We start from the raw sequence: 27,553 nt of genomic DNA, 5'->3' as shown, positions 1-27,553 counted from the left end.
TTGTTTCTTATGGCGTTTTTGTGGAAGTGCACCAATCTAAAGACCGTAGTGGTTGTTTTCGAGAACTTTAAAGAAAGAGTATAATTATTATTATTATTATTATTATACTGGTTTAGTCGATGCCTTATAACGAATCCTTTCACTGGCCTTAAAACCAGGGTGTCGAACCGGAACCGAATCGAACCGAAAACCGGAACCGAACCGGTATTTTTTCCGGAACTGAACCCGAACCCGAACCTTTATATTGTTATCGCGATGAACCGGAACTGAACCGGAAAAAAAACAACGGTTACCGGCTCATGTCAAAACGGTTCGGCCACGCGCTGTTGACAAGGAATGTGCTATCAATGCCATTTGTTTTTTAAGTGCCGTCAACTGACACACAACTCGCTTACATATTTTTCTTCTCCACTCACTCTTGGGAATATAAATGCTGAATCCATTAATCTTGACAAACGCTGCATCCTTTAGACGTCCAGGTAATATAGTGTGCGGTGTAGTAAGTTTTGTGCGAGTGGCGGCCGCTGACGAAAGCCAGCACCACGATGCATCCGGTTTCGTATAGGCACTTAGAAGCTAACATATTCGTGAAACAGCGAACTCTTCTATTTTAATATTTATCCTATTACGTCCTTCTGGCCTTGCGTTCGGTGAAGTGTTTTTCATATTCCGTATCTTGTATAATGAAAACTTCTTTAAGGGTCTAATTTGAGTTACCGAAGGCTAGTTCAAATAAAGAAAGCTGTATTTTCTCTCCACTGTTCCTTCAATTGCTTACACGCCAAGGTGGCGGGATAGTTAGCGAGTTCTACTTGTAGTGGGTTTGTAAGGAGGTCGCAGATTTTACAGCTACTGCGTCGGGCCCAACTAGATGAAGTCCGAATGCGTAAACGTCGGTGAGGTAACCTTTGAGTGCACATAAAGAAACCATTCCTGGTAGAAATCCCTGAGCCTTACACTACGATGTATCCCGTTTCGTATGTGCTGATTTCAGATGTTTTATTTGTAACTTATTTTGATGTTGCAATTTGTCATTTATAATTTCCGAACCGGTTCGCAAACCGGTTCGCGGATCGAATTCATCGAACCGGAACTGAACCGGAACAAAATAAATTTACCTGAACCTGAACCGTAACCGAACCCGTATTTTTTTCGGTTCGACACACTGTTTAAAACCTACAAGCTGAAACTGCATGGATTTAGCTGCCTACAGAAAAGGCCTCAAGAATAACTATGAATTACGAATACACTTTTGAGGATGCCTCATACCTTCGAAAGAAACTGCTGAAATGAAAGACAAACCTCAAATCTTTGTAGGAATAATTTATTTTGCGAGCAACAATGCTAGTAGAAAAAGCTGAAAATTGGATTGGACGACAAACGATTTCATGACTATCAGTTGTGGCAATCAATACAAATAAGTATTACTAGTATTTAATAAAGTAGACACCGTGTTAAAAAATATGAACCCTCGGCAACAGTAAAGTAGAAAAACATATATAGATATATATAAGCTCTGCAATCACAAATGCTCGTCGGGCAAAACGCCCAACCTTTGACACGAGCGAGAATGGTTTCTAACTAGCATTTGGCCGCTAGCCAATCGACAGTTGTAAAAGACGTGTCCAAACCATTTAACAAAAAAATATCTTCTTAGTGTCGCCTGCCTGTGAGTAGTCCTGTAGCTTCGGGAGTCAGCAGGCGAACAAACGCTGGTTTCAGGTCAAAAAAAAAAGGGGGTGGAGAAAAGAATTAGCAATTTCTAGATTGACACATTCATTTTCCCACTCTTCAAAGCATTCAAAAAGGCACTGCCCCACTCATTTTGTACAGCGATAACCGTTATAGGGGCCTCTGAGGAGCATTTGTGGCATTGGTGTTGTGCCAGGCAGAATGACAGACAAAGCCCACACACTTGGCTCTTGTCAGGCGGCACTGTCTTCTATATCTACAGTTGGTGGGGAATGCTGCTACACGCATTCCTCACCGTAGAACTCCATTTGTACGTGGTATCAGGTGCAAAGCAACCTACCGCTAGTAATGATACCTGTAAGAACTTGAGATTGGGCGAGTTGGTTGTTCATGTTTGTCTCGTATGTCGTCTTTTTCTATTTGCAAATCGTCTAAAATCTGAAGAAGTACAGTGAAACCCGTTTAGAACGAACCCACGTACAGCGAGATATTGTCGATATCGAACTCACGGAACATTCAAATAAAAATGCACGGAAAAAGTACTTATATTATAACGAACAACATATTGGCTATATCGAACTTTTTCCCCCCAGGAAGGCCTCCAAAAACGCACAAACAATTGTCTTCTAGCGTGCCCTTCCCCCAAGAAAGAAGTAGGAAAGAAAGAAAATTCCAAAAGCTCAAGTTGCAAACAAAATTGAGCGAGGAGAAGCAATTCAGTATGGGACGAAGTTAAAAAATACTCTAAACGCATACCCAGAAAAAAAAAAAAAAACTTTTAAATTTAAGACGTTTTCCCACGAAGAGAAGCGAATCAGGAGGGGAGATAAGCTATAAGAACAAACCCTGCACGCACGCACAAAAGAAAGAAAAAAAACTTTTTTAGTCCGAGTTACAAGTCGAAAGTGAAGAGATGAGAAAGAAAGAGAAGCTCTCGCCTTACAACGAACGCATGTGGAAGTTCGTTGTAAATGTTTTTTGCTACATCGAACTACTTGCTATATCGAACTGATCGTAGCGTTTCCTGCTGTTCGTTATAAACGGGTTTGACTGTAGAAGCCGAAGTAAAACACGCAATACAAAGTTGTTAGTGAGCGCTGTGTGAGAGGAGTGTTCTTTGGGTGTGTGAATGCTTGAGTGACAGTTTTTCGAGTGCGCTAAACGTCGACAAATAATGATACCTGTCTCAATTTACTCTTAGGCAGGGACAATAACGCACGTGTGCACTGCGTTTCCTCTCCTACATGCTTCAGTGACCACAATGTGTGCGATTGAGTAAATAAAGAATGGATGTGCATAAAAGTGGGTGTTATACTATCTGTAATAAATAAGGAAGGTACTCAGATGATCGAATGGTGTTTTAGCAAACGCCGACGTTTCACTGAATGACACTTTAGCAAATAGTCGGCCGCTGCGAAACGGCATTTACAGGTGGGCCAAAATAACATTTTTGTAATGAGCCACTGCAGACTGCTGCCACGAAGCGCTGTAAGTGCAGCGCAGGGGGGTAGGTTAACACGCGCCCCCATTATTAAAAAAACGTAGCTGTTCACTAAAACGTTATTCGGTCATGTGATATGGAACCGCGCAATAAACAGCTATCGCTGTCGCTTCTTTCCTTGCTGTGGTGAAAAGCTGTGGACTGTATCATCAATCGTCGAGACACAAAAAGCATTTTCCGATGCAAATCAAAAAATGCTTTTTGAAACGCTTGAATTTGAAATGCTTGAAATGCTTTTGAAATGCTTGAAAAAAAAAGTTACAAAGTGGTGAATTGATCAAGATCAAATCACCTTGGTCGATGAGGCCGCGGTCAAAGTTCTTGTAGACTTGCAACAGCTCAATGTGAAGGTAGACTCTCATGACGACGCAGAAAAGACCTGCAAGCCAAAGTAAGAGCTCTAGCACCACACTGCTAGCTGCAATGCCATCCACATGCCAGCATTTTACTTCAGATTTTTCCTCAGCAGCTGCCATGAGCAAAACTTGCACATGACAAACATATGACCTAAAGTACCAGTACTTTATTTTTAAAAGCATGTGAAGATATATATCGTAATTGTGTGAAGAGTTGTTTTCACCTTGAAGAGCCCGGGAACTTACGTACACACTATTATTATTTCGAAATTCACCAATACCAAAGTTTGTCAGGTTAGTACATCTGTCCAGGGTGCTCACCAGAATCACCAATTCTAATTTCTGGGCTTTCCCACAGTGCCTTCTTGCACAGATCCCAGATGAACCCATAGAAACTGGGACAGCTATACTCTGTTTCACATGAAGTCCGAGAGCAGACAATGCTTACAATCCAGTGCAGCTACTCAAGCAGTGCCAAAAGTGCATTGCCATGGTCGTCTTTGTATTTGTGCGGCTGCTATCACCAGCAAACGCAACGAATACCTCATGACTCCAAACTTTTTTTTCCCGGAGTGCGATTTTTTTTAGCAGCCAATGATGACCAAGCGCAAGAGAAGTCGAGCGCTGCGACTATGCACTTTTTGGCGCAGCTTAATCGGCTCTGTTAGATTGTAGCATCTGCCACGCTCGGACATGAATGGTGCGAAATGCACTATTAGCCCCGAGAGCGAGCACAAGCGTCGCTGCCGTCGCCGCGCCCTGATTGGGTGAGGTGTACCGTGACGTCAGGGCGAGTACCCCGCTCCGCGATCTCGCATCGGCTCGCCTCCCAGCACCGGTTTCCTGGTTTGGCGTTGTGTGCCGCAAACTCTTCGAGGAGCTGCACTTCGTTTACCTGATGTGCAAGACGTTGAGTTAGGCCGATATTGGCGTGCTTCCGTACATTTTATAAGCCTGCTTGTCCCTTTTACCTTTAAAATTGCGTTACAAATCCCGAAACTATCGGCGGAGGCAATTCCGCCGATGAACCTCCCCGTCCGTCCACACGACGCAAGGCAATCTTGCGAGAGGTCGGTGAAGCGATGGCGCAAGCGTTTCAGACGCTGAAATTCTGTTCCTTGCAGGTTCATGATTTAATACGTATTACATCCCGCTTTCAAGGCATTTGAAGTGGCATTTATATCATGGGCCTTTGGGTGGTCGGCAAATTAGCTCGCGACCCTGACTCTGCGGTGCCACTCTGCATGCGCTGGTTCGCAGATGTTTTTTTTAAGTGCTCGTGGAACAGGGTTGTTTTACATAAAGGTAGCTTCTTCGTGAATTAATTATATAGTTTATACACGTATGCAGGCATATTTCTTAGAAGCTGCACAATTACTGGAAATTAGCTTGTATGGTAGCAGCAAAAACGTCCGAATTGCCCCCCGTTGTCTGTATGATATGTATTGAACTGCCAAACTATGCACGGCAATAGTGCCGTAATATGGAATGTTTATACTTTTTCCTGACATTCTTAATTACAGCCTATTCCAAAAATACACCGTTTAGTCTGAATTGTCATTTCCAATTAAAACAGACACTGCTGCAGGTCCCCAAAAGCTTCCTCAGCCTCCAAACACCCAACAGCTGGACTCTCTGACAACAGAGGAAAGCAGGAGTAAAAGCAAGCATTCGAACGTCTGTCCAATGGTAGATGCAGCACTAGCAGCAGAAAATTTAGAAGCTGTGAAGGGCGACAGTCTGCGTGAGAAAAGCTTCTGGTATTTTAGCTTCAGGACAATTCGATATAAGTAAAATCTCAATTTTAGGGCTTAAGGGGCTAATAACGAGCTAGACACCTTCGCTTATGTTTGTTATACATTACTTGAGGGTTGATATAAACAAGTCCACAGATACCACCCGTGTAGTCCATTGAAGTACTATCCGAATCCAGCAAAGGTCAAATGCAAGCACTGTATATAATAAATGTTCCTTGTTTTTGTTTTTTTTTACTTTGCCCCTGCACTTGGGCTGTCTTACTTGTGATTTTTTCTTGATGGCCCAGACTGTATTTAACATGTTGCTCGAGCAGCATGCAGCTTTTCTGCTTCGGCGATCTTGTTTAAAAACAGAGATACAAAAAAAATATGCATATCCTGCCAATTCATTCAGATCATCAGCAGCATTTATTGTGCAAAATGTAAATCTATAGTGATGCTCCTGCAATTATGGCCATATTTCTTTATTTTCATATACCAGCTGTGATTCATGCGTTGCCTGCCCTGTCAACCATGCTTAAAATGTTGGTTGAAGTTTCGCCTGTAGCTACAGGCCATACCTCAATAAAGGCTCATACAAAAATTTACACTTCCTACGAAAAACACGCAAAAAAAAATTAAATAGAAACGAGCGCGCCGTCAGCTAGCGTCGTCACAGCCTCCACAGGGCGAGCGGGCCGAGTCGGGGAAAAATTCTCTCCTCGCCGTGACGTCACCCCGGTTTGCCGTAAGGGGGCGCCACGCGAACTTCTCGGGGCTAATAGAACAACCAAGAATAACAATGGCAAGCTGAACTCCTAGCTGAGCCCTCTATCATATGTATACGACCCTAGATGGACTGACACATTGCCCCTGGCAGCACAAAAAGAGTCGGGTGTAAGTCTTTCACGTGGACGTGTCACGAGAAACAGTGCAGCAAGAAATGCTTTCCCAGACAATTTTCAAACTGTTCCTTTTCCTTGCACCGCCAACTCTGTATTGGCAAGGATGCGGTCACGTGGGCCAAGCTGGATCCATCCTTCATAAGGGAAAGCGACCTTGCAGGCACAAAGTTTCGGGCGGAGTATGTTTCTCGCTTTGCTTTTGCGAAATATACGAGGTGTGATCAAAAAGTTCCGGGACTGATTTTGTAGCGTAAAAAGAAAGGGCAGCACAGTGATGCGCGTGCAGCTGTCGAAGGAAGGCACCTTCGTGTCTCTGTATACCAAAAGGCGTCACTCTGTGAACATATGAAGCTGCATTATACGAGTTTTTGTAACCACGTGCTCGGGCACAAGGGCAATTTTACAATATACTGCAAACCAGAGCGAGAGCGAACATACATGCTGCGTCAAACTCGGCAAATATAAAACACAGACCTTTGAAATGATACCGTAGGGTTGAGTCAAAAAGCAGTGAATTTAGCAAAGTGTTTGAAGGGGCACTCGGGCATCAGGAACGGCAGAACATTGCTGGAAGACGAAGAGCGGTAGAGCGACCTCATCTGACTTCTTCACTTCAGTGATATTCTGCATTCTTGAGGCAGGAGTGCCACTTAATACACATCGCACAACTTACTGTTTTTTTCACATAAGACTTCTAAATCCTTTCAAAGATCTCTGCTTTATAGTTGCCGAGTTTGACATAAAATTCCTGTTCGGTCTCGCATTTGTTTGCAGTCAACCAGGGATCGCCATTATGCTCGTGCATGTAATCAAACACACTCGTGTAACACACTTCCAAATGTTCACAGAGCATAATGACACAGTAAGGTCCCTTCCTTCGACTGCTGCGCGCATCACGGTGCTGACCTCTCTTTTTACGCTACAAAATCAGTCCCGGAACTTTTTGATCACACCTCATACATCCTACAGCTGGTATGCCAGAGCTGCCGCCGCCGCACGCGCATCGTCGGTCTCCGCATGCGCGAGGAGAAGTTTCGTCACACGGCGCACAGCTGGCACACCGGAGCCGCCGCCGCCGCGTGCTCCACTGCCACCGCGTGCGCCCCGCCGGTCTGCGCAATCCAGAGGAGTGACATCATAGCCACGGCAGACGCACTGGCAATGCCGCGTGCCCAGCTGTGAGCCTCCGTTGCGCAGTAGCCAAGTCTGACGCTGTACCGGAGCCGCTTGATAGCGCTTCTCATTTTGTGCGCATAAGCTCACGCTACGTATATCCTGGCATAGCCGAGCTAAGCCATCGCAATCTTTTTTTTCCCCAAAAGATGGCGATTTATCGTAATCAAATGCGCAACCGAGGAAGAGTAAACTTTGCGCAGTACGCCTCCTTGAAAGCCTTCTAAGTCTCATAGTTCGGGTGCATCTACGGTCAATTTCGTTGATGACGCTACCACAAGTGAGTTGGAGGAAGATGATGTCGAACCACCATATTTTAGTTCTGACAGCAATGATTTGTCATATCAGCCCGGAACATAAACGACTGTGCATCGGTAAGGCTTGTTTTGGTTTTCATGTTCTTTGCTGGTCTCGGATGCAAGTCTGGTCGAGTTGTGCTTGTTGTCAATGCATGTGGTGATTAGAATAAACAATCTAGTTCCAGCTTCTGTTTGGTTATACTTTTCCCTCATGATATGTCAGTTTATCGTAAACAAACATGCAACCGAGGAGATGGCGCTTGGAGGAAGTAGAGCTTGGCTATGCAAACATGGTGTCTATACAAAATGGTTGTGGGGGATTCCCATCCGAGTTGAAAGGTCTCGGATGGGAGAAAAAGGCAAAAAGAGGTGATGGTCGGTGGCTATGGGATCAAAATGCATTATGTTTTGAACGGAAAGACCAGCGCGTCATAGACGTGATGAGCACTGCACATACTGAACAACTGCATCACGAGCCTCCCGAAGTAATAAAGAAGCGGCACAACTGCAGAATGTGTTACGAGGAGTGCGAAATTGAGCACAGCTAGGACAAATGTCTTCTGCAACTCGTGCTACATTTACCTGTGTTTTACCCCACCTAAAAACTGCTTCACTGAAAGGCGTGCAGCATGCCACAATGGTTGAGACTACATGGTAGAACTTCAGCATTTATCTGGAGCACTGCAATTCGCAGCCAGTCTTGTTTTCTAATTTGGCACATTTTGTATATTTTGAAACTTTTTAGCTGTCATTTTTTACCGAGATATCTGTGTATATCTTTCTCACGCTTGTTGTGGTGACCGCAATATTTCGGTTTCAGAAATTAGATTATGCATAATTTATTCCTGCATTTATTTCAAAATAGGTTCACCTTTTTATGAGCAGACCTGTGTATACTTACCCACAGAACCCAAAGAAACCAATCATTAGGACTCATGAAAGCAGCCGGCAAATAACAAAACAGAGATAACGTTTGGAATAAAAAAAAACACAGATCTCATTTCTGCATTTCGACGTTATCGGTGCCTCTTCATTCGTCAGGCCTCTTCCATGAATTGCAATGATTGGATCTTCTTGAGCGCTGCAGAAAAATACACGGGCAGGCATTGTTCATAAAAAGGTCGACCTACTTTCGAATAAATATGGTAGACTCCCGTTTCATACTTGTATAATTAAAAAGAGCATTTATTGTGCTACATTTTTATATACTCCAACAAATTTTAAAAGCAAATGTTTAAAAAAAAAAAAAAAAGGGTACTGGGACTCTTAATGTATGGGCAGTTTTCCCGTGGTAAGTTAAATGTTACGAGTCACAGCCTTTTTAAAAGTAAAAGACTGTTTCCAAAGGTTACCTGCTCCCCAGTGAACCAGTGGAGAATCTCGAGTATGCATTTGATGGTCCAGCGGAAACCGCGCAGTCATCTGCAATTAAAATGAAACACATGCTTGAAGCTCATCCTTGAAGAACAACTACCATACTTTCTGAACTATAGTTTGCACCCGGTGCATAGTCCACACAAAAAAATTTAAGATCAAAATAAAAGATTTTGCTTAGATAGTTTGCACGCTGTGCACAGTCCGCACTTAGTGCATACCGTAGTACCCGCACTTAGTGCCTAGTCCGAACAAAAAAATTATAATACACAGCACACCTTGACAAATGCCTGCTGTATTGGCTCACAAAGAAGCTTGTATCATACATAAATCAATATTAATATACTGTGTTATTAATAAAAACCTTCACATCTTATCAGAGTGAACGATCTAGACAAATCCTTGCATAGTCTGCACCGGTAGATAGTCCGCATCAGGTAAAATTTCAACGTTTACAGATGTATAGACCTTTTCATTTCAGTAGTTGCCTGACCGGCGGGTAGAGGGCGCTGGCGCACTCGCCGCCATTGGGTTGCTTCAATTTGGTCGGTTTCGGTTTCAACGTGCACGCGATTGTGATGCTGTTTCATGTCACTTTCGATTAATTTTGCGATATGAATTTCTTTCCAGTAGAACACAGCGAATGAAACAATAGAATTGAGCCACTTGGCAAGCCACGAAGTGGTTTCGAGCCTAAATTGCGATCTTTTTTTACGAACACTATATGCGTCTGATTCCGTCCATCGTTAATTTCGGCCAGGTTCGGCGGTGAAACAACTGTGCTGATGCACATGGAGGAGCACCATTGTCCACATCCGTACCCGGGGACACTAATTTTAAGAAAAGAAAAAGAGCAGGACAAGCTCCGCCTGCAGTGTGCGCTCGTTGCCTGCCGCCGTGCTTTGGCTGTTCGTGCACCGAGCGGTGCGGAAGATAGATAGCTCGCGCTCAAGTCAGATATCGAACTGATCATCTTATATTGCAACAGACTATATTGCATGAGTGCTTAGCGAAAAAGCTGGTCGACAACATGATTAACAATCTGCTGAATCACCAAGAACACATGAACTGACAAGTTTACTGTTCGATGTTTGGTTTCCGTACACCAACCTTTTCTAACTTCGAGACTCGAAACGTCTTTTATAATGACTAGAAAAGTTTCATATAATCACGTAGACAATATAAAAATGTGATATCGTCTCGGCCTGTTTTATTTCAAGAAATTAAGCGCTTGAGACATATATTGATAGACCAGCCTAGGCTGACTGGAAAATTTCTTTAACTAAAGTACTCATTTACAGAATTTCAAAATATTGGCCTTATGAAATAAACTTTTTGTTATATGAACATTTGCTTACGACGTTCTCAAGGTATGAGAATCGTAAGATAAGTGAATGCCAGACTTCAAATAATGTTTGATATTCATCTTCCGTAAAATTTGCCGAATAAAATTGAAGAGCGCAAAATAAATGATCTCCGATAAGCTTGGCTCAAGTCGAATGCCAGGCGCCACTCAATGGACCTGTGTAGAAAGCTGTTCACTGATTTGAAGCGATGCGCTTTGCACATTTTGACGTCGCCAGCTGCTGAAAGTAAATCCCTATTCGCCGTCGGCAACCGGCTGCACTCGGGTGATTTTCATGCAAAACGATTCTTTTCGGCGTAGGACTTTGTGAATCATAGGCACTATCAAGCTGTCTGTGACAGTTTCTTACGCGGGAAGTTCAAATATTTGTGTTGAAATAAATTAGTTGAAACTGCATGGTTATATTAAAAAAAATGACTCAAGTAACTGAAAGACTATGAACACGGGACAAAGCACGATATACAATTCCGTGGAATTCCTAAATAAACCGATAAAGCGAATGCTTACATCACACACGGGATTAAGAATGTAAAACAGATATAGGTGTGATATTGCGAACAAACAAGTTGCCTAATGTTAAGGTGCCATTATTTCTAGCATAAAGAATAATTCAAGCTAAATGTTTGTTCCCGCGTCTTGTCCACAAGTTCCCTAGTGTAATCAAAAGAAACTGTTTTCGATCTGTTGTAACTACAAAACACCATGTTTTGAGGAAAAACATGTGGCTAATTACGCTGAGTGTTTTTATTTCCTTTCTTGACGCCAATGCGCACTCATATATACAAGAACATTGGGTTTCCTATTGCAAATGTTCGGCCCTTATTAGTAACCAAACCTCAGTTCTCATTTAAAACCTTTTCACACGTATCCCGCACGCCGACGGTAAAAAAATATTCAAAACGTGTAACCAAATCAACAACAGGAGTGGCGCGCATAATGATGCAATGCAATTGCATGGTACGTATAAGCATCGGAAGACACTTTGCGGAGTAAGGCAACTTGCAAGAGACGCGGTGAAACGCGGCGAAAAACACGAATTCAACGCATCCGCCAAGGCGCGGACGGGAGAGCGGAGCAACAAGTTGAAGCAACCTAATGGCGGCCCCATCACGTGATTCCAAGATGGCAGCGCCCATGCGGCGGAGGGTGAAAAGGTCTATAGTCCAAGGACTATAGTTCGGAAAATACGGCATCTGTGCCACATTTTTCAGAATATAATCCGGAACCAGTGTATAATCTGCAGGGGCAAATTTAGGCTCAAAAATAAGATTTTCCTTAGATAGCTCACGTTCGGTGGATAGTTTGCCCATAAAATTCTCATACACGGCACACCTTAAAGGGGCACTGACACATCAAAATCGTCTTTTTTTTTATTACCCGTAACAATTGAAAACGATGCCGGGATCATTACTCTCAAAATTCGAAACTTGGGAATTCAGTATTTCTGAATTAAAAAAAGTGAAAGCCGTTTACAAATCCCTGTAAAGCCGAATTAGAGCGCAGCTCTTGAGGAGGAGGGAAGGGTAGTGGGGGAGGGGTTCACGTGACCTCGAGGAGTCACGTGACCTGGGGGTCACATGACGATGACAATGCCGATGATGTCATCAGTGACGATGACGATGCGAATGACGATGACGTCATTAGTGACGTCACTGATGACGTCACCAGTGATGATGACGATGACGATGCGGATGTTGGTGACGTCATCAGTGATGATGATGATGCGGATGCCGGTGACATCAGTGAAGTCACTGATGACGTCATCAGTGATGATGACGATGACGATGCGGATGCCGTCATCAGTGAAAATGACGTCATCGGGGGGGGGGGGTCACGTGACCTCGGGGAGGGGGGGTCACGTGCCCCCCCCCCCCCCCCCCCTCTCCCGAGGTCCTGTGACCCCAGGAAGGGGCTCGCACGGTGCATTATCGGACATTTCCCATACTGCACCGTGCGGTTACGCCGACGCAGACGCCGCTCAAGCCGGAAACGGGCGCCTAAGAGCTGCACTCTAAAACAATTTCCAGATGCCGAATTTGAAGTTCCCGTGCGATCCGCGCCAGTGCAGTGAGTCATATTTTGCGGTCTCCTGCGACTCGACTTTTTTTTCAGACCTCCGCTCCCCGCTATGAAGCAAAGCACCGTTGCCACAGCGACCCGAAGCGAGGAGGAGGTGAGCAGGCGGGATAGAAGCCGGCGCAAGAAAAAAACAGTTTGTTCCCCGACTCGCCAGTAATCCTCTGCTTGAGCGCCGCCAAGTTTTCCGAGGGAGGATACAAATCCAGGAAGCGACATCACACCGAAATCTGATTTTTGGTATTTCAAAAATTGGTATTTTGCTATTGCATTAAAAAACATGTTTTACATTGCCATTATTGAATGTTATAGAAATGTCGCCTACATTGCTTCTAAATTTCCTGATTTTTGACGTCACCGATCTAAAGAAGTAAGGAGGTGAGCGCAGGAGATATAAACGGCAAAAATAAAAAGGCGCGCTCGCGCGCAAAAAAATTTTTTTTTCGCGATGCGTTTTTTTTTTACGTGTCTACAGTCAAACCTGTTTATAACGAACACAAGGAAACGCTACGATCAGTTCGATATAGCAAGTGGTTCGATATAGCAAAAAAACATTATGAACTTCCACAATGAGTTCCTTGTAAGGCGAAAGCCTCTCTTTCTTTCTCATCTCTTCACTTCCGCCTTGTAACAACGCGCTATTTTTGTTTTTGGCATGCGTGCAGATCTTTTTTTCTTAAATTTTTCTGCCCTTCTGAATGGCTTCCCTTCGTGGGCAAACGCTTTGGGATGAAAATTTTTTTTTGCGCGTGCGTGCAGAATGTTTTTTTTTTTTAGCTTTCTCCCTTTCTGCATCGCTTCTCTTCGCCCAATTTTGTTCGCAACTTGAGCTTTCGGAATTTTCTTTCTTTCCTACTTCTTTTTTGGGGGAAGGGACAGGCTAGAAGATGCTTTTTCGCGCGTTTTTGGAAGCCTTCCCGGGGGGAAAATGTTCGATATAGCCGATATGTTGTTCGATATAAAACATACTTTTTATGTGCAGTTTTATTTAAATTTTTCGTGAGTTCGATATAGACAATAATTCGCTGTACATGGGTTCGTTATAAACGGGTTTTACGTATGACTACAACTTGCATCGTTTTAAGACAACTAAAAAGGATACGACCTTTGGAGTGTCAGTGCCCCTTTAAGAAATGCCTGCTGTATTAGCGCACAAAGAAGCTTGTATCCGACAGAAATCATTGTTAACATAAACCGTCATTCAACAGACCCACGACGTCTTGTCGTAACGAACGACCTTGAAAAACATACTGTATAGTCCGCACCTATAGATAGTCAGCACCACACAAAATTTGGCTTTTTGAACATGTATAGCCGGTGGGCTATAGTTTAGAAAACATGGTAATGGGTCAAAGTCGAAAAGTTGTTGCCCCACTTATTTGAAACCAATTTTTATAAATCTTGCGACAAAACGAAGTATCAGTGGTGCCAGAACAATCCCCTCTCCGTTGCTTCTACGATGAACAAATAAGAAAGTCGCTTTACATTTATTTTCTCCTTTGTTTGACTGCCTTCCGCGAACCTCGGCAATTATGGCTGGTGGCGGCGTTCCTACACGTTCGAACCGGAACCTCGGAAGTGTTGTGATCTAGGGCGAAAGCTTCCAGAGATGAAGAGTGATCAGTTTGCGAGCACTTGTGAGATGAATTCTCGCCGTAGCACAATGCTTCGTATGGGCGCCAAAGACGGAACACAACCACAAGCAACGTTTCCCCCTTGACTACATCACTGCATGGTTGCCAGTATTACGAACATTGATTTTAAATGTCAAGAAACAGTTTTCCGTCCTCCAGCAACGTTAAACCAGCCTGCAACGAAGCAAAATGATGGCACCCGAGCTTTTGTACACAGCATATGAAACTCGTAAGGTCACACTTTCGAATCGCAATGATTGCCTATTGAGTTCGCTCTGCACAAAGTGCCAAGATTGTGGCGCCCACGGGAGAATCGGGGAACGGACTACCAACAACTTTAGACGTAGATCGTTCGGTGGCTCTAGCACTAGGGATGTCGCGAACCACCCCAGGTTCGATTTCGAAAGGTTTCGATATTTGCGAAGCGAACTGAGGTTCGATTTCGAAAAATTTCGATATTTTCGTACCGACCCAGGTTCGAATTCGAAACATTCGCAACTTTCGATCTCAGTGGAGTTTCGAATTCGAAAAGTTCGCAGCTTTCACGGTTTCTAAAATTTCGGATTCGAATATTTCAATATTTTTTTACTTCAGGTTCGATAAATTCGAAGATTTCGAAATTCTTTGGATATAAAATTCAAAAACTTCGAACGCTTCGAATTTTTGTAGACATGACGTTCGAACAATTCGAAGATTTCGAATTTCTTTCTGCATAAAGTTCGAAAAGTTCGCAGGATTCGATTCTCTTTTAACGCTAAATTCGAAAAAAACAAAAAAAAAAACGAAGATTTTAAATTCTTTTTTAGTTCAAGTTTTCAAAGTTCGAAGTCCGGTTTTCAAGTTCCTCAACATTTTGTTTCAAATAACGTTTTCACGACTCAATGGTTTTCACAAAATCAAGTTTAGAAAAGTTAGGGTGTGATATCTAGATTCTGCGAAGTTGGTCAGGCAATTAAATGAGACGACGAGTGTCCCGGATGGTGCTGGAATATTTGGCAGTGCAGAGTGACGTGTGACCATAGATCAGTAATTGTGACCGCCAGCCCGGGGGGGGGGGGGATCTTTAACCTGCATCACGCAGTAGTGATCACACGAACAGACTGTTTTACGAGACTCATCCAGTTCGAAACGGCCAGGGGCGAGTAGTTGGTTGAGGCCCAGAAAAACCTTGTAGCGACCTGGCAAACTACCTCGCCACCCCCTGCACGCTGGTAGTAATCCGATCGGACGCCGCCCGAATGACGCTGGCATATAGTAAGTTAAGTTTGTAATTGTTCTGGAGGTTTATTTTCAGGAACGGAGCAATCGCCTCGCAAAAAGCCGACGCAACTCGAGGTCGAGGAGCGTTTTACCATACAAGTGGCGTCGGAATAGGAAAAACGGGGGAAAGAGGGTAGCGGGGGGGGGGGGGGGGGGGGGGGGGGGGCTTCGGTTTCCTTCCCCCCTTCCAGATATTTCGGACTGTTAAAGAAAACAATACGGGGAAAGAGGGCGTGGTCGAGCTAATTTTAATCTGAAATTATTTATGCATATGTATAGCTACTGTCGCTCTTTACTGCATAGAAGATTGCGTAGATGGTCATTGTTAGAAACTCGTTGTCAGAAGGCACTACTCGTCACATGCTTAGTGGTTCGGAAGTTCAAAGCTATGTCTTTTCAACCTAAATACCTGTGCCAATAGTAAAAAAAAAAAAAAAAATATAAGTGCGGAGATAAAAAGCTGAAAAAAAAAAAAAAAAAAACTATCAAGAATTCACCGGAAGTGTTGTATTCTTGCATATTCAGAGGTTCAGAACTTCGAAACAAGTTTCTTTTACCAAAATGTGTACGGGCTAAAAGAAATACTTCACAGGAACGTGAAGCGAAAAAAAAAATGTTTTCTTTTAATGACGTGCTGAACTTGAACACTATTAGAAATCTTCTCCCATGAGTTAATTACGTGAAAAAAACAATAAATACATTATTTTGTATTCTGCAGATGGCGATGATATGTACTGTCCGTGGTGTTAATTTAAATGCGATACCTCAAACAACTTAGACGAAAATAAATATCAAGTTTAGGGCATAATTGCATGTAGATACATGTTTGAACATTTCTTCAAAACTCACGTTGAATAACAATAATCACATCTTAAGACGGCACTTACCTAGGCTATACATAGATCATTCTTAAAGAAGTATAATATCTCTACCATAAATAGCTTCGGCTACAGCGCGCTTCAAATCTGGCACAAACGATAATCGTCAAAAACCCGTCGTTCTTCCTCGCCCCTTCGGGAATTTATTTCTTTAAAACTAAGCATGCCAGAACATTGAAACGAACGGCATTGTCTTTCGTAAGGAACGCAGCACCGCGTGTAAAAGTTCGAGAAGAAAAAAAAAATTACGAACGTACCTCACTACTTGAATTTAAATGAAACAGTCCGCCGGTCTTTCGAAGTTCGACGAACGTCGAACTTTTACCCTAAAAGTTTGAAGTTCGTCGAACTTCTGATTTTTCAGGATTCGAAAGTTCGAAACTTTTCGAATTCCCTTGATAAATAAGTTCGAAAGTTCGAAATTCATCGAATTTTTTGGTCAGTCAAGTTCGAAAGTTCGACAAGCATCGAACTTTGCAGCGCAATAAGTTTGAAAGTTCGAAAAAGATAGAATTTTTTTAGTGTAATAAGTTCGACGGTTCGAAAAGCGTCGAACTTCTTAGCTTAGCAAGTTCGAAAATTCGACTTCCGTCGAATTTTACGATGTAGACAATTCGAAAAATCGAAATCTTTCGAATCGTTCGAACCGCTTGATTCGATCATCGAAACTTCGATTCGAAAAAAGTTTGCGGCATCCCTATCTAGCACACGCGAGCAAAACTGGTTCTCTGTTCTCCGTCCCAGAACCGACAAAGACTGAAGGCCGGTTTGCACACTCACAACTTCCCACGACCGAGCGCGCCAAAACCTTTCGTGGCCTCTCGCGAGGGAACACCTGGCGCCATCTATTGGGCCGTTGCAAACTCTCGCAATTTCCGTACATTTCCTATATATTGTTTTTTTTAGGGGGGGGGGGGGGGGGGAGGGGGGGCTTGAAAAATTTTTGACAATGTTATAAAGGACCATTTTTCATTGATAGTATGTAAATTTTATCTTGCAAATACTGCAGCACCTTCACTGCAGTGAAATGCAGTTCCAGGGTCACCGATAGATAGTGTCAGCGTGTTCTCTCGTCGTAAGAGATTGCAAGAATTCGGTTGTAAGCAAAACGCAAGTGAGTGAACAGGCCTTTAAACCGAGGATTCACGCAGGAGGAATTTAGCACTCTACGAGAGCAAGGAGAAAGGTAAAAGTCTCAAGGCCACAAGAGGCTGACCTAGTGACTTAACACTGACCAAGGTTGCACATGATGTATGCAAAGGAACACTTACCTCGATGGGTAGAAACAACGGCGCCACCATGCTGAGAGCTACGTAGGTGAAGGCGAGCCAGGGGCGCTCTTTCCTAACCTGCAACGCAAGCGTGACACGTGGAAAGGTTTTGCGTCATCTTTTAAAGAGGTGCAGATTGAAATGAATTAGGTTACCAGAAAAAAATATTAAAATGAAAGGGGCTACGCTTTGTTCCGCTTGAAGTGCAAACGAAGCAGAAACTTCAAATGTGAATCTGTTCTTTAACGGTCATTTTGAATGGCTTCAATACAGTTTTCCATTTGTTAAAATAAACATAAAAACATGCACTCAAAAGTACCCTTGCTAACATAAAGCCCGTGCTCGTGGGAATTTTAAGGCTAGCCATTAAAGCCATAGGTGGCATATTTACTCATTATTTAGATGATTAATGAGTTTAGAGTGCCATACGTTTCTATTTTTTTTTCATGATTAATGTTATAAGGGTGATGATTTTACACCACATACTCAGTATTATCATAAAGATTGTTTTGAAGTGTTTAAAAAAAAATGGAACGCTCTGTGGTACTAATGACTTTGTACTTTTTAAAACATTATTTGAAACTAATTTTTTTATAAAAAGTTCTTGTTCACTTTTTTGTTATAATACTGGGTATGCGTCGTAAGATTATCACCCTCTTCACATTAATACTGGAGGGGAAAAATAAGGATCATGTGGCAACGTGTACTCGTTCATTATCTAATTAAATAATAAACCTAGGACTACAACAGCTTGCGTTAGAATCCCCAAGAAGAGAAGAAATATATTATCAAAGTTAGTTCTTAAGATATATTTCTAGATTTTTTACAATAAATTAAAAACCGTTTTGTGCCTATTCAAGATGGCAGCCACGGGAAGAGACACTTATAAACGGCACCTGCGCTGCGTGAATGCATGCGCGCGGCAGCTATGATCAAAGCGTGGGGCTCGTGCACGGAGCTCTGACTTTGTTCGCTCTTAAGAGGGAACGTAGTAGAAGAAAATCTTTCCTAATCTCAGTCCAGAAGCCAACCATGCAAAGCAGCCAGCAAAAGATCCTCACCGCCAAAGATCCGACGGTCCACAGCACCAGGCCGTACAAGAGAATGACGCCAACAAAAACAAACTTGCTGGGCGAACTGTGGACGCCAGTGTTGAGAATCAAAATGGCAAAGATGGCCTGCCAAGCAACACAGAAAAACAGATTAGCCTCGGCGAATATGCTCAACGACATACTCTCCGATCGGTAGCCAGTAGTTTGTTTTAAGACCCACTCCCGCCTGCGCGGTTCCGTGGTATGACAAAAACACCGCCCGGGAATTCGATAAATCTAGAGTAAAAAAATGTAGTCTGCACAACTCACAATAGCCACGAATTCCAGCTTCAAAAGCATGAGGAACTTGCAAAATTTCTTGTACATGACTGAAAAAAAAAAAAAAAAAAGACAACAAAAAAACATTAAACGTGTGAAAGCTTGTATTAGGAGTTTGGATTGCAGAGAATGCAATCAGATGTCTGTCCCAAGCTACTACAGGGGCATTCAAAGTGTCATTATCTGGGTGCCACAAAAACATGCATAAATAAACCAATGGAACCAGAGCGTTCAAACTTTTTGACAAAACTGTGTGTAGGCGCTGCATTTATCCTACACAAATTTCACGAGTGTGGGTTTCAAGAAAAAAAATTTAAGCCTAAAACAAAAATTGTGTTTTTACCATGTTGTCACTCACGCTCGATCTACTGGTTCTGACTTTCAGTATTTATTCCAAAGTTTCACATTCTTGCTTTGTGTTGTGCCGTCTGCAAGTAGCAGCGTCGACCAGACGGCTTTGGCCATTTTCCTCCAGTGTGCATAGAAAAAGAAACTAATATTTAGGATGAAATTTTTTTTCCCAAAACCCACACTCTTGAAATTCGAGTACAAAATGCACCACCTAAAAGACACCATCGTAAAAAGGTTTACCGCATTCAGTCCACTGACTTATTTCTGCATTTTTTTTACGCCCGCACGGCACTCAAATAAGCCCTGTAGGTACGGGCAAGAGGTCAGCAGAGTATGGGGAAGCTCGCTCAACTGATCATTCCCTCCGAGACGCCGACGAGCACGAATTCGGTCCAAGTCGGATGCAGGACCGATCTGGCGGCGAGGACGGCCGATACGCTGGTCAAAGCCAACGCCAGCATTGCTCGGCTCTGAAAAATGAGGGCCATCGAGTTCAGAATGCGTCAATGTGCTATGCAGAGCACAAGTTTGTCTGCTTGTTTTGCAGGGGTTGTGGTGAAGTCAGAATGCCGAGCTCTGATTGGCCCCGATCAAAGGACGGTGGGTAGACCTCAAAGCAAGCTGCCTTGAAGTCTACCCAGTTATCCTTCAATTGGAGCCAATCGGAGCTTGGTGTTCTGACGTCACCACAAACCCTGCGAAAGAAGCAGACAAACTTGCGTTCCGCATAAAGTAGCCACAGTGGATCTAAAAGCTGGTTCGCGCACTTGCGTTCGCTTATGACAGAGTTGTTGCGATCTCTTAAGACAAGAACACACTCTAGCGTCATTTTTGAGGTGGGCCCAGAACTGCGTTTCACTAGACGTGGCCTCCGAGAGTCGTGGCGCACAAAGCTGACACAAAGGAAAAAAAAATGGCTCACAGCTGTTCTTGCCTTGCTCTAGGTACCAGGCCAGAAATTATAGCCATCGGGGTTGCCAGGCTCTGGCTTGGCTAGTTTCCCAGAGAGTAAAACTGCGCGAAATTCAATAACCCAAGATGGCGGAGGAAGGATACTGTTTCCTGGTTGCTAAACTCCCAGCTGCGGTTGCTTGACTATCGGCTTGTTCAAAGGAATGCCAAACTCTCCTAGTACAGCACATCTGGACATTACGCAGTCACTCACTGTCAAACCCAACCGTGGGAAGCAACCCTGAGAGGCAAACTCGGCTCTTTGACTCTGCTTAACCAATACCAACCAGGAGACAAGACATGCGTTTCTCCACCCCCAAACATCGTCGCCAGTAAATCCACACGGCGACACCTACTTTGCGTCGGCGTCGTCGGCAGCACGTCTTGCAGCGTCTCACAGAGAGCGTGACACAGCGGCGCCAAAAACAGACACGTCCGCCGCTCTGCGGCAAATCTCGCTGCCAATGGCCGCTTGGGGCAAGCCGGGGATCAACCAACAATGACATCGTGCACAAACATTGTCTTCCTAGCACTCCCAAAGACCCGAGTTTTTCTTTTCTTCCCCCGAGAGAGAGCTCACCAGTACGAGGCGGTCCTCGCGTCCAAAGCCGCATACGAAGTATTCTATGGTGGCGTACACGGAGGCCAGGCCCATGCAGGCCAGGTGCAGCACAATCTCGTACTCGTGCTCAAGCAGAACGCCAGACACGGCAAACCAGGCACCAAACACTGGGAGAGCAGCAGTAAATGGAGAGGGCAAAGAAATGTTAAACACAGAAACAAAAATCTTACTTTTAAGGGGATTTTGCACTCGTTTTTGGTCTGCTTCCATATATGTGCAAAAACCGACCTCCAGGAACATGGTAACATGCAAAGAAACTTAAAGCTTCTGTCACACTGCTCAACACATCATACAAAAGACGCTGTGTTCGCGGCAGACACTGTGACAGAATTCTGTGCGGACAAGTCTCTGGCGTGTTCGGAGTGTGTTCGACACATGTCTGCCTCGAACACGTCTGCAGACCGTTTCTGGATGACAAATGCAACAGGACCATCGTACAGGAAACACGTCTCGGACAGTTTCTGCAGGCTATCTTTCATACAATATATTGGCAATGTGATTGTGGCCTTAGAATATGTGTATTCAGTACTGGGTAAAGAAGAGAGTAACCAGTAGATTCCATACTTCGAGTAAAGAGAAAAAGAGCACTGCATGATATGTGCCTCAAGTAAACTATACACCAGGTAGATATGCATATGCAGATAGCACGAATGCAGTGTAGGTTTTCCCCCCTTTTAACCTAGAAAAAGCATTTTCCACCCCAACACTTGACGGCGTTTCAATTTTAAAAAAAAAAAAAGAAAAGTTGGAAATCGCTCGTTTGTGTGGAGTTTGCTGCACTCAGTACATTTCTAAAGTAGGGTAAAGGTGCTTTTTCGAGATGTGCACAAAGCGAAATATGAGGAATTTTTCTATGCGCAAGGTAAAGTACATGCAGAAGGGTCGAAAGACGGGCTAATTGTTATCGACTCAATATGTAAAAAAAAAAAAAAAAGCATGCAAGACAAGTGCAAAAAACATACAACAGGAATGACAGACAAGCGTAAATTACATGTACTTTTGAGATCTACAAAGTAGAGTGGAAGTTATCAACCAGTGTTGCAGGCGTTACCAAAGGAAAAGTAACGAAATATGTTACTCGCAAATAAAAGGGACGCGTTTCCACCTTATGTTATCTCAAAATAAAAAGAATGCATCACCATTACCGATAAAAAGTAATGCATGTTACTCGTTTTAGTTACAAATAAGCATGTTTTACCATCCTTTTTCGGCACAAATTACAGGTATGCATAAGAGCCATATTTCAAAAAACAGTATCTTCACGCGGAAAGCGAACATAATTATTTCATCCTTTTTATGGTTTCACTTAAACACTCGCAAGAAAAAACGCAGAAAACAGAAAAGCTAGAAAATTCACATAACTTGGCAGCACCTATAAACACACAAAAAAAACTAGAAGTGTAATTTGTTTTTAAGTTTTCGGAAACTTAACTTTGTCACCCGAAATAAGTAATGCAAGTGTACGTCACCCATCACTGTTTTGAAAATGTCGTAACGAGTATGTCACGTGGCCAAAAAAAAGTAGTGCATTACCGGTAATGCCGTTACTTGTAACAAATTACTGGTAACGCGTTACAGGTAACATTGTTGCTTGTAATGCATTACCGGTAACATAGTGACTTATAATCCGTCAACGGTAACATTGTTACTTGTAACGCATTACCGGTACCATTGTGACTTATAATCCGTCAACGGTAACATTGTTACTTGTAACGCGTTAATGCCATTACTTGTGACACATTACCTCCAACACTATTCTCAACCCATTCCGGTTTCTCTCAAAGGGTTGGTCTCTCTTCCAACATGGTGCCAGGAGCACGTCTCCAACCGGCGTGCCTACCACATTCTCACTTCGGTCCCTCGACTTCCACATCATCATCCTCATCACCACCACCGTGTGACAACAATGATGACAGCAGCGGACACGGGCGCGGCAGAACCCTTTCCATTGTGGTTTGCTCTCGGCTCCACGGTCCGCGAGAGCTTTTGCAACCAGGAATCGGGACGCCGCGAGGTCGGCGACACTGGCATCGGCCCGTCGTTTTCCGAGGGATATCTACGGCCAACTGCCAGGACCAAGATGCAGCAATTTCCCACCACTTGGTTTGTTGTAGTTTCAGGACCACTCTAGACGCACGGGCAGTAAGGACACCGGACTTACCGGTCAGAGCCGCGTTCTAGGCGCTACGCTTACGGTGCACCCTCCCACAGGGAGAACCCTTGCGCAGACCTTGGCAACTCTAAAGTGACGGTCACGTTGCCATCATGTCATACAAAAGACGGTCTGCAGAGGCCGTCTGAAGTGTGTTCTTTCCTCGTAGGACAGTCCTGTCACGTCGGTCATACGAAAACTGTCTTTAGATATGCCTGAAGCAAGCATACATACTTTCGAACATGCTTCTGGCGTGTCCGTACATAATCTTGACATCGCGTCTGCAGAGGACAGCGCATCTTTTGCGCGACGTTTGAGCAGCGTGAATGCGGCTCGAGCGTGACCCGTCTGACGGCACAATGGCCGAGGAGCTTCTCTCGCCGCCGGTTCGGAGGAACCGCAGCCACTGACCCACGACGGAGAGCACGACGACATCAAAGGCGAACGGCTGGAACGGGTAGTCGGACGGATGGTCGAAGTCGGTGCCGTTGACCGGCAACGAGAGTGTGATGTCTGCAGAGGCGACAAGCAGCGGGATGCCGACGCCGACTTGGACCAGGACGTTGAGGACGGAAAAGAACAGCAGCCATAGCTCGTGCCACGTGTACTTCACGATGATCAGCGACTGCGGACGGATGAGGCGTGGAAACAATGAGATCAACGGTGTGCGCGCACGAAAACGGTATGCTGCGAAAATTTATGCAGTAAGGGGTCGGTCTGTTTTTAACCGTTTGTTGATGAGAGTTGTCTCCAGACAACAAACCACAGAGTAATTTTTTTGTGTTCAATAGGTTTGGTTTCATCAAACTTTTTCAATCTGGTAGTCTGGCAACAATATTTGAGATCAAAACCGCGGTGCTATATAGAGAAAACATAAGTAGTTGACAAGAAAAAACAAAGTTTGGAGTGCAAATACGGGGCGACCGAGAATGACGTTTTACCAAAATTTTGTGCGAAAATGGATAAGTGTTTTTCTCTTGCCACTGCTACTTTACGATAGGCGGCAGTTTTACTTGGGGCTATCATAATGCGCGTGAAGTATTAATAAAATTTTATGGTGATTCATAGGCTATGCAAAGAAGCCACATTCACACTTTTACCTGGTGTTGCCCACAGGCAATGAAGCTATAACTTGCAAGGTTACCTTAAAATATTTCTTTTTTTTATTTTAGCTCCATTCTTCTACTTGATCTTGTTTAACATTCATATCTTAAAAAATAAATGTTTTAAGCTATTTTAGTATACCTTGTCAATAAAAGGTTAAGATACGGCGACGCTGGTTCTACACTGTGGAATAGGGGTCTCTTCTAGATATCGAGGAATGCCTGTCCCTCTAGACTGATAACCGAGGAACCCTTACCCATCTCAGCGTTGAAGCAGAGCAGTGCAGAAGCATCTTTTGGAAACAATGATGCAGATACTACGGAGTGTTTCTGCACACGGTTATGCATCAGTGAATGAAGCGGATCTTCTATGAAACTCCTTGAGCTGGGAAATACCTTAGCTGGGGGCGGGGGCGGCCGAGGGAATTCGGGGGTTTAGAGAACTGCAAGGATACTTTACGGAACTTCCTATACTTCATTTCACGCCAAGTCCTACCGCAGCCGATGCTACGGGCCGACGGAGCCAAACGAGTGGCATTAAAAGCGGTCTGTTGCGGTGCTCGTCGTCTTAGCACATCGGCTATCGCTGGCTAAGCCAACCACGCGGAGCGAGCATGCATTAATCCGGCACTCTTCTCTTTGTGTGATGGGTGTAGTTAGCGATAGCAGACACACAAAGATGACGAGCGCTATGACGAACCACGGCTCTGTAGGATCCTTGCGTCGGCTGCGCTCTGACTTAGTCTGAAGCAGAGTACAGGAACCCAGCTGGAGAACATGCACTGTGAAGGGTCAATTTACCCAACGCGGTAAGACTGTTAATTCTGGAGTGTTACAAACATCATGCAAAAGTGATTACCTATGCAGAACTGCATATGGGTATGACATCTACCTTTTTGTGACTGCGCTTTTGCAGACAGACATCTATCTATAAAGTATTGCTTCGAGCAGCCCACCCCATAGCCAAAACGAAGCCACAATGTTACCAGCACCAATCAGTGTGGCGTATCATGCACTGCAGAGCTGTATGTTGGCAGCCAGATAAAGTGTACCATCTCATCAGTGTGGGAGCGGTAAGATGGCAGACTGGGGGCTTTGCCCCATGATTGACAAACAATTCTATTCCCGAGATGAGAAAAAGAGCTCTATGCATCCAGGTAAGAATCAGTCCAGCCCAAGCTGGATTATCAAACTAGTCAAGGCTGGATATCCCACTGGATATGAAACTGAATCCAGCTGGATCCAGAACCAGTTCCATAATGCAGATCCAGCCAGACCGACTTTCAACTGAGATATATTACTGAAAATTTTTCAGATATGTTCACGAGTTTACAAATTCTAAGGACAGCCCTCATTCAATAAATATGCTGACTGCTCCGCAGGTCAGCAATGCGGACAGCAGGATTGGGGCACCTCAAGTCCGCAGACCGTAGCATACTTTGCAAGCACATTCACTGAATTCAAGGTGTGCAGTGCTGAAATGCAGGACTATTTGGCTCGAAAGAATATGTTCATGCATGGTTCATACTGCAACGACTTACTTAGGAAGAAAATTTAGCGAGTTGGAAGCTTTTTATTCGTTTATTAAATAATTCTGTTTCACAACTTACTAAGCGATATTATTGCTTCCGCTATTACCGAACACACAGGGACGCGAAGCTACATCGGGTTGCTAATGTACACGTCGAGTAATACAGTAAAACCTCGTTATAACAAAATGGGATATAACAAACTAATGGATATAACAAAGCAATCGTAATTCCCCTTGCTTGCTAATAGTGAAGAAATGGACATTGGCTATAACAAACTAATGGTTATAACGAAATAATTACGACCACTCCCTCAACTTTGCTATAACGAGGTTTTACTGTATGCCACAATCTCACATGACATGCCACTTCTCAAGTCATCAGTGCCTATGGTTTAAGTGACCAGACATCCAAATTTAGGCGAGACAGGTCCCGCTTTCCGGCTGTGGGTTTGCTGTCCCACCAGTCTGCTTGTAGGACGGTGCTTTGTCCCGCTTCGGCTCCCCCAAACCACGAATAGATAAAAGATGTGGTTAAACAAAAGGATCACAACAGTAAGAATTTGTGTATGACATGTGGACAGTACTATGGACCTAGTATCTAGAAAAATTAATATGTGCGTACGCCAAACAGTATGCATTCCAACTAAATGTATCAGATGTGCATGCCAAACAGTATGCGAATTGCAGGGGAAAAAATATGTGCACGGTGTATAGAAAATAATAAAAAGGTGGGATTTGTTACCCAAATTTAGTCTTCAAGTCTCACTACACAATACCACCCCGCACCGCACCGCACCGCACCCCGCACGCAAGCCCCCTCCCCCGTCCAGCTTTGGGGCCTGAGGAATATGGTAAGTTTACCTATGGTAGTTCCAGACGTAATTGTGATTAACTCTTTTATACCCAACTGACGACCCTCCTGTTTATCGCGGAAGGATTCGGAATCATAGCAAACTCCTTAAAAAAAAAAAAAAAAATATATATATATATATATATATATATATATATATATATATATATATATATATATATATATATATATATGAATTGTTTTGAACGTCCACATTCTGCTAGGTTTGAAGCGACCGGAAATGCATGCGACACTACTTTGGCCGAGGCTCTTCGCGTCACGTGGCGGCGGCGCGTTTTCAGCAAAAGCGAACAAAATTATGGGATTGCGTCGCAATGGCTTGCATGATGCTTCTCCCTGTGTAGACAGACACAAGAATTTAACCCTCTAAAGTAGATGGGCGGCGGAATGACTGGGAAGGAAAGCTTGCCAACTGGGTGTAACTCGACTTCACAACAAACTTTCACTTTAGAAAAGTTGTTTTGATTTTATTTTTTAGCGGGCGCTCGCGCGCGGCTTTGTAACCTTGATGCGACTTATTTTTCTCTCCTTGAGCTAGACAGTAAGCTGACAACATTATGATAACTTGCCATGAACCGCACAAACACATTTTGACAGCGAGATAAGATCAGAGCTCGACCGCCCTAAGTTTCTTCAAATATGGAGTAACAGCAGACATACCCCTCGGTATCTTCTGGTGTAGCCACCGGGAGTGTCATAAGCGGGCAGAAAATCAATGCGAGGCATCGCGCGTTTGCGCTGCAAACATTGCTGTTATGAACGAAGCATATCCATTTGATACAACTGTCCGGGGTTGGTTCCTCACTCCGCTTGTTTGATCGCGATTCCCGGTAAACACAAAAACAAAAGCGAAAATAAAAACACATACATATGCTGCACAATGTTGCCGCTGGAATTGTGTGCTGCAGCTCAACTTGGCGGCTCGCTTCAGAGAGGCGAGAGAGGCAGAGGCTCTGTGGAGAGGCAGACAAAATAGCAAAATGATGACGAACAATTTTTTTTTTCGATTGTTAACAGGCATGACGAGTGTAAGACATGTACGAGATACACTATTTCGTTTTATATTATATTAGTACGCGGC

General features: G+C 43.8%; 1 protein-coding gene across 1 annotated transcript; it reads right to left on the bottom strand.

The window, feature by feature from the left end:
• Positions 1-1,308: 1,308 nt before the first annotated feature.
• LOC8035153 lies at positions 1,309-27,409 on the bottom strand. Its single transcript, XM_029976050.4, has 10 exons — positions 27,133-27,409; positions 23,379-23,592; positions 20,774-20,922; positions 19,595-19,712; positions 18,883-18,941; positions 18,583-18,699; positions 17,522-17,599; positions 9,015-9,084; positions 3,486-3,572; positions 1,309-1,712 (listed from the first exon to the last, which is right to left on the bottom strand). Exons 1-10 carry the CDS (start codon positions 27,196-27,198, stop codon positions 1,654-1,656), a joined length of 1,017 nt encoding a protein of 338 aa, XP_029831910.1. The 5' UTR covers positions 27,199-27,409; the 3' UTR covers positions 1,309-1,653.
• Between the last annotated feature and the right edge of the window lie 144 nt (positions 27,410-27,553).

This window comes from Ixodes scapularis, unplaced genomic scaffold (genome assembly GCF_016920785.2).
Source record: "Ixodes scapularis isolate PalLabHiFi unplaced genomic scaffold, ASM1692078v2 PGA_scaffold13__105_contigs__length_92229423, whole genome shotgun sequence".
NCBI classification, from domain to species: Eukaryota; Metazoa; Arthropoda; class Arachnida; order Ixodida; family Ixodidae; genus Ixodes; species Ixodes scapularis.
Note: the sequence above shows the minus strand (reverse complement) of the source record. Positions and strands in the feature narration are given on the sequence as shown.

Excerpts from the sequence above, each read along its gene's own strand:
- LOC8035153 (XM_029976050.4), bottom strand. The coding sequence starts at position 27,198 with ATGCCTCGCATTGATTTTCTGCCCGCTTATGACACTCCCGGTGGCTAC. Across the intron at positions 18,700-18,882 it reads AGCTGGAATTCGTGGCTATT|GCCATCTTTGCCATTTTGAT; the intron begins GTGAGTTGTGCA and ends GTTGCTTGGCAG. Across the intron at positions 17,600-18,582 it reads GGACCGTCGGATCTTTGGCG|GTTAGGAAAGAGCGCCCCTG; the intron begins GTGAGGATCTTT and ends CTTGCGTTGCAG.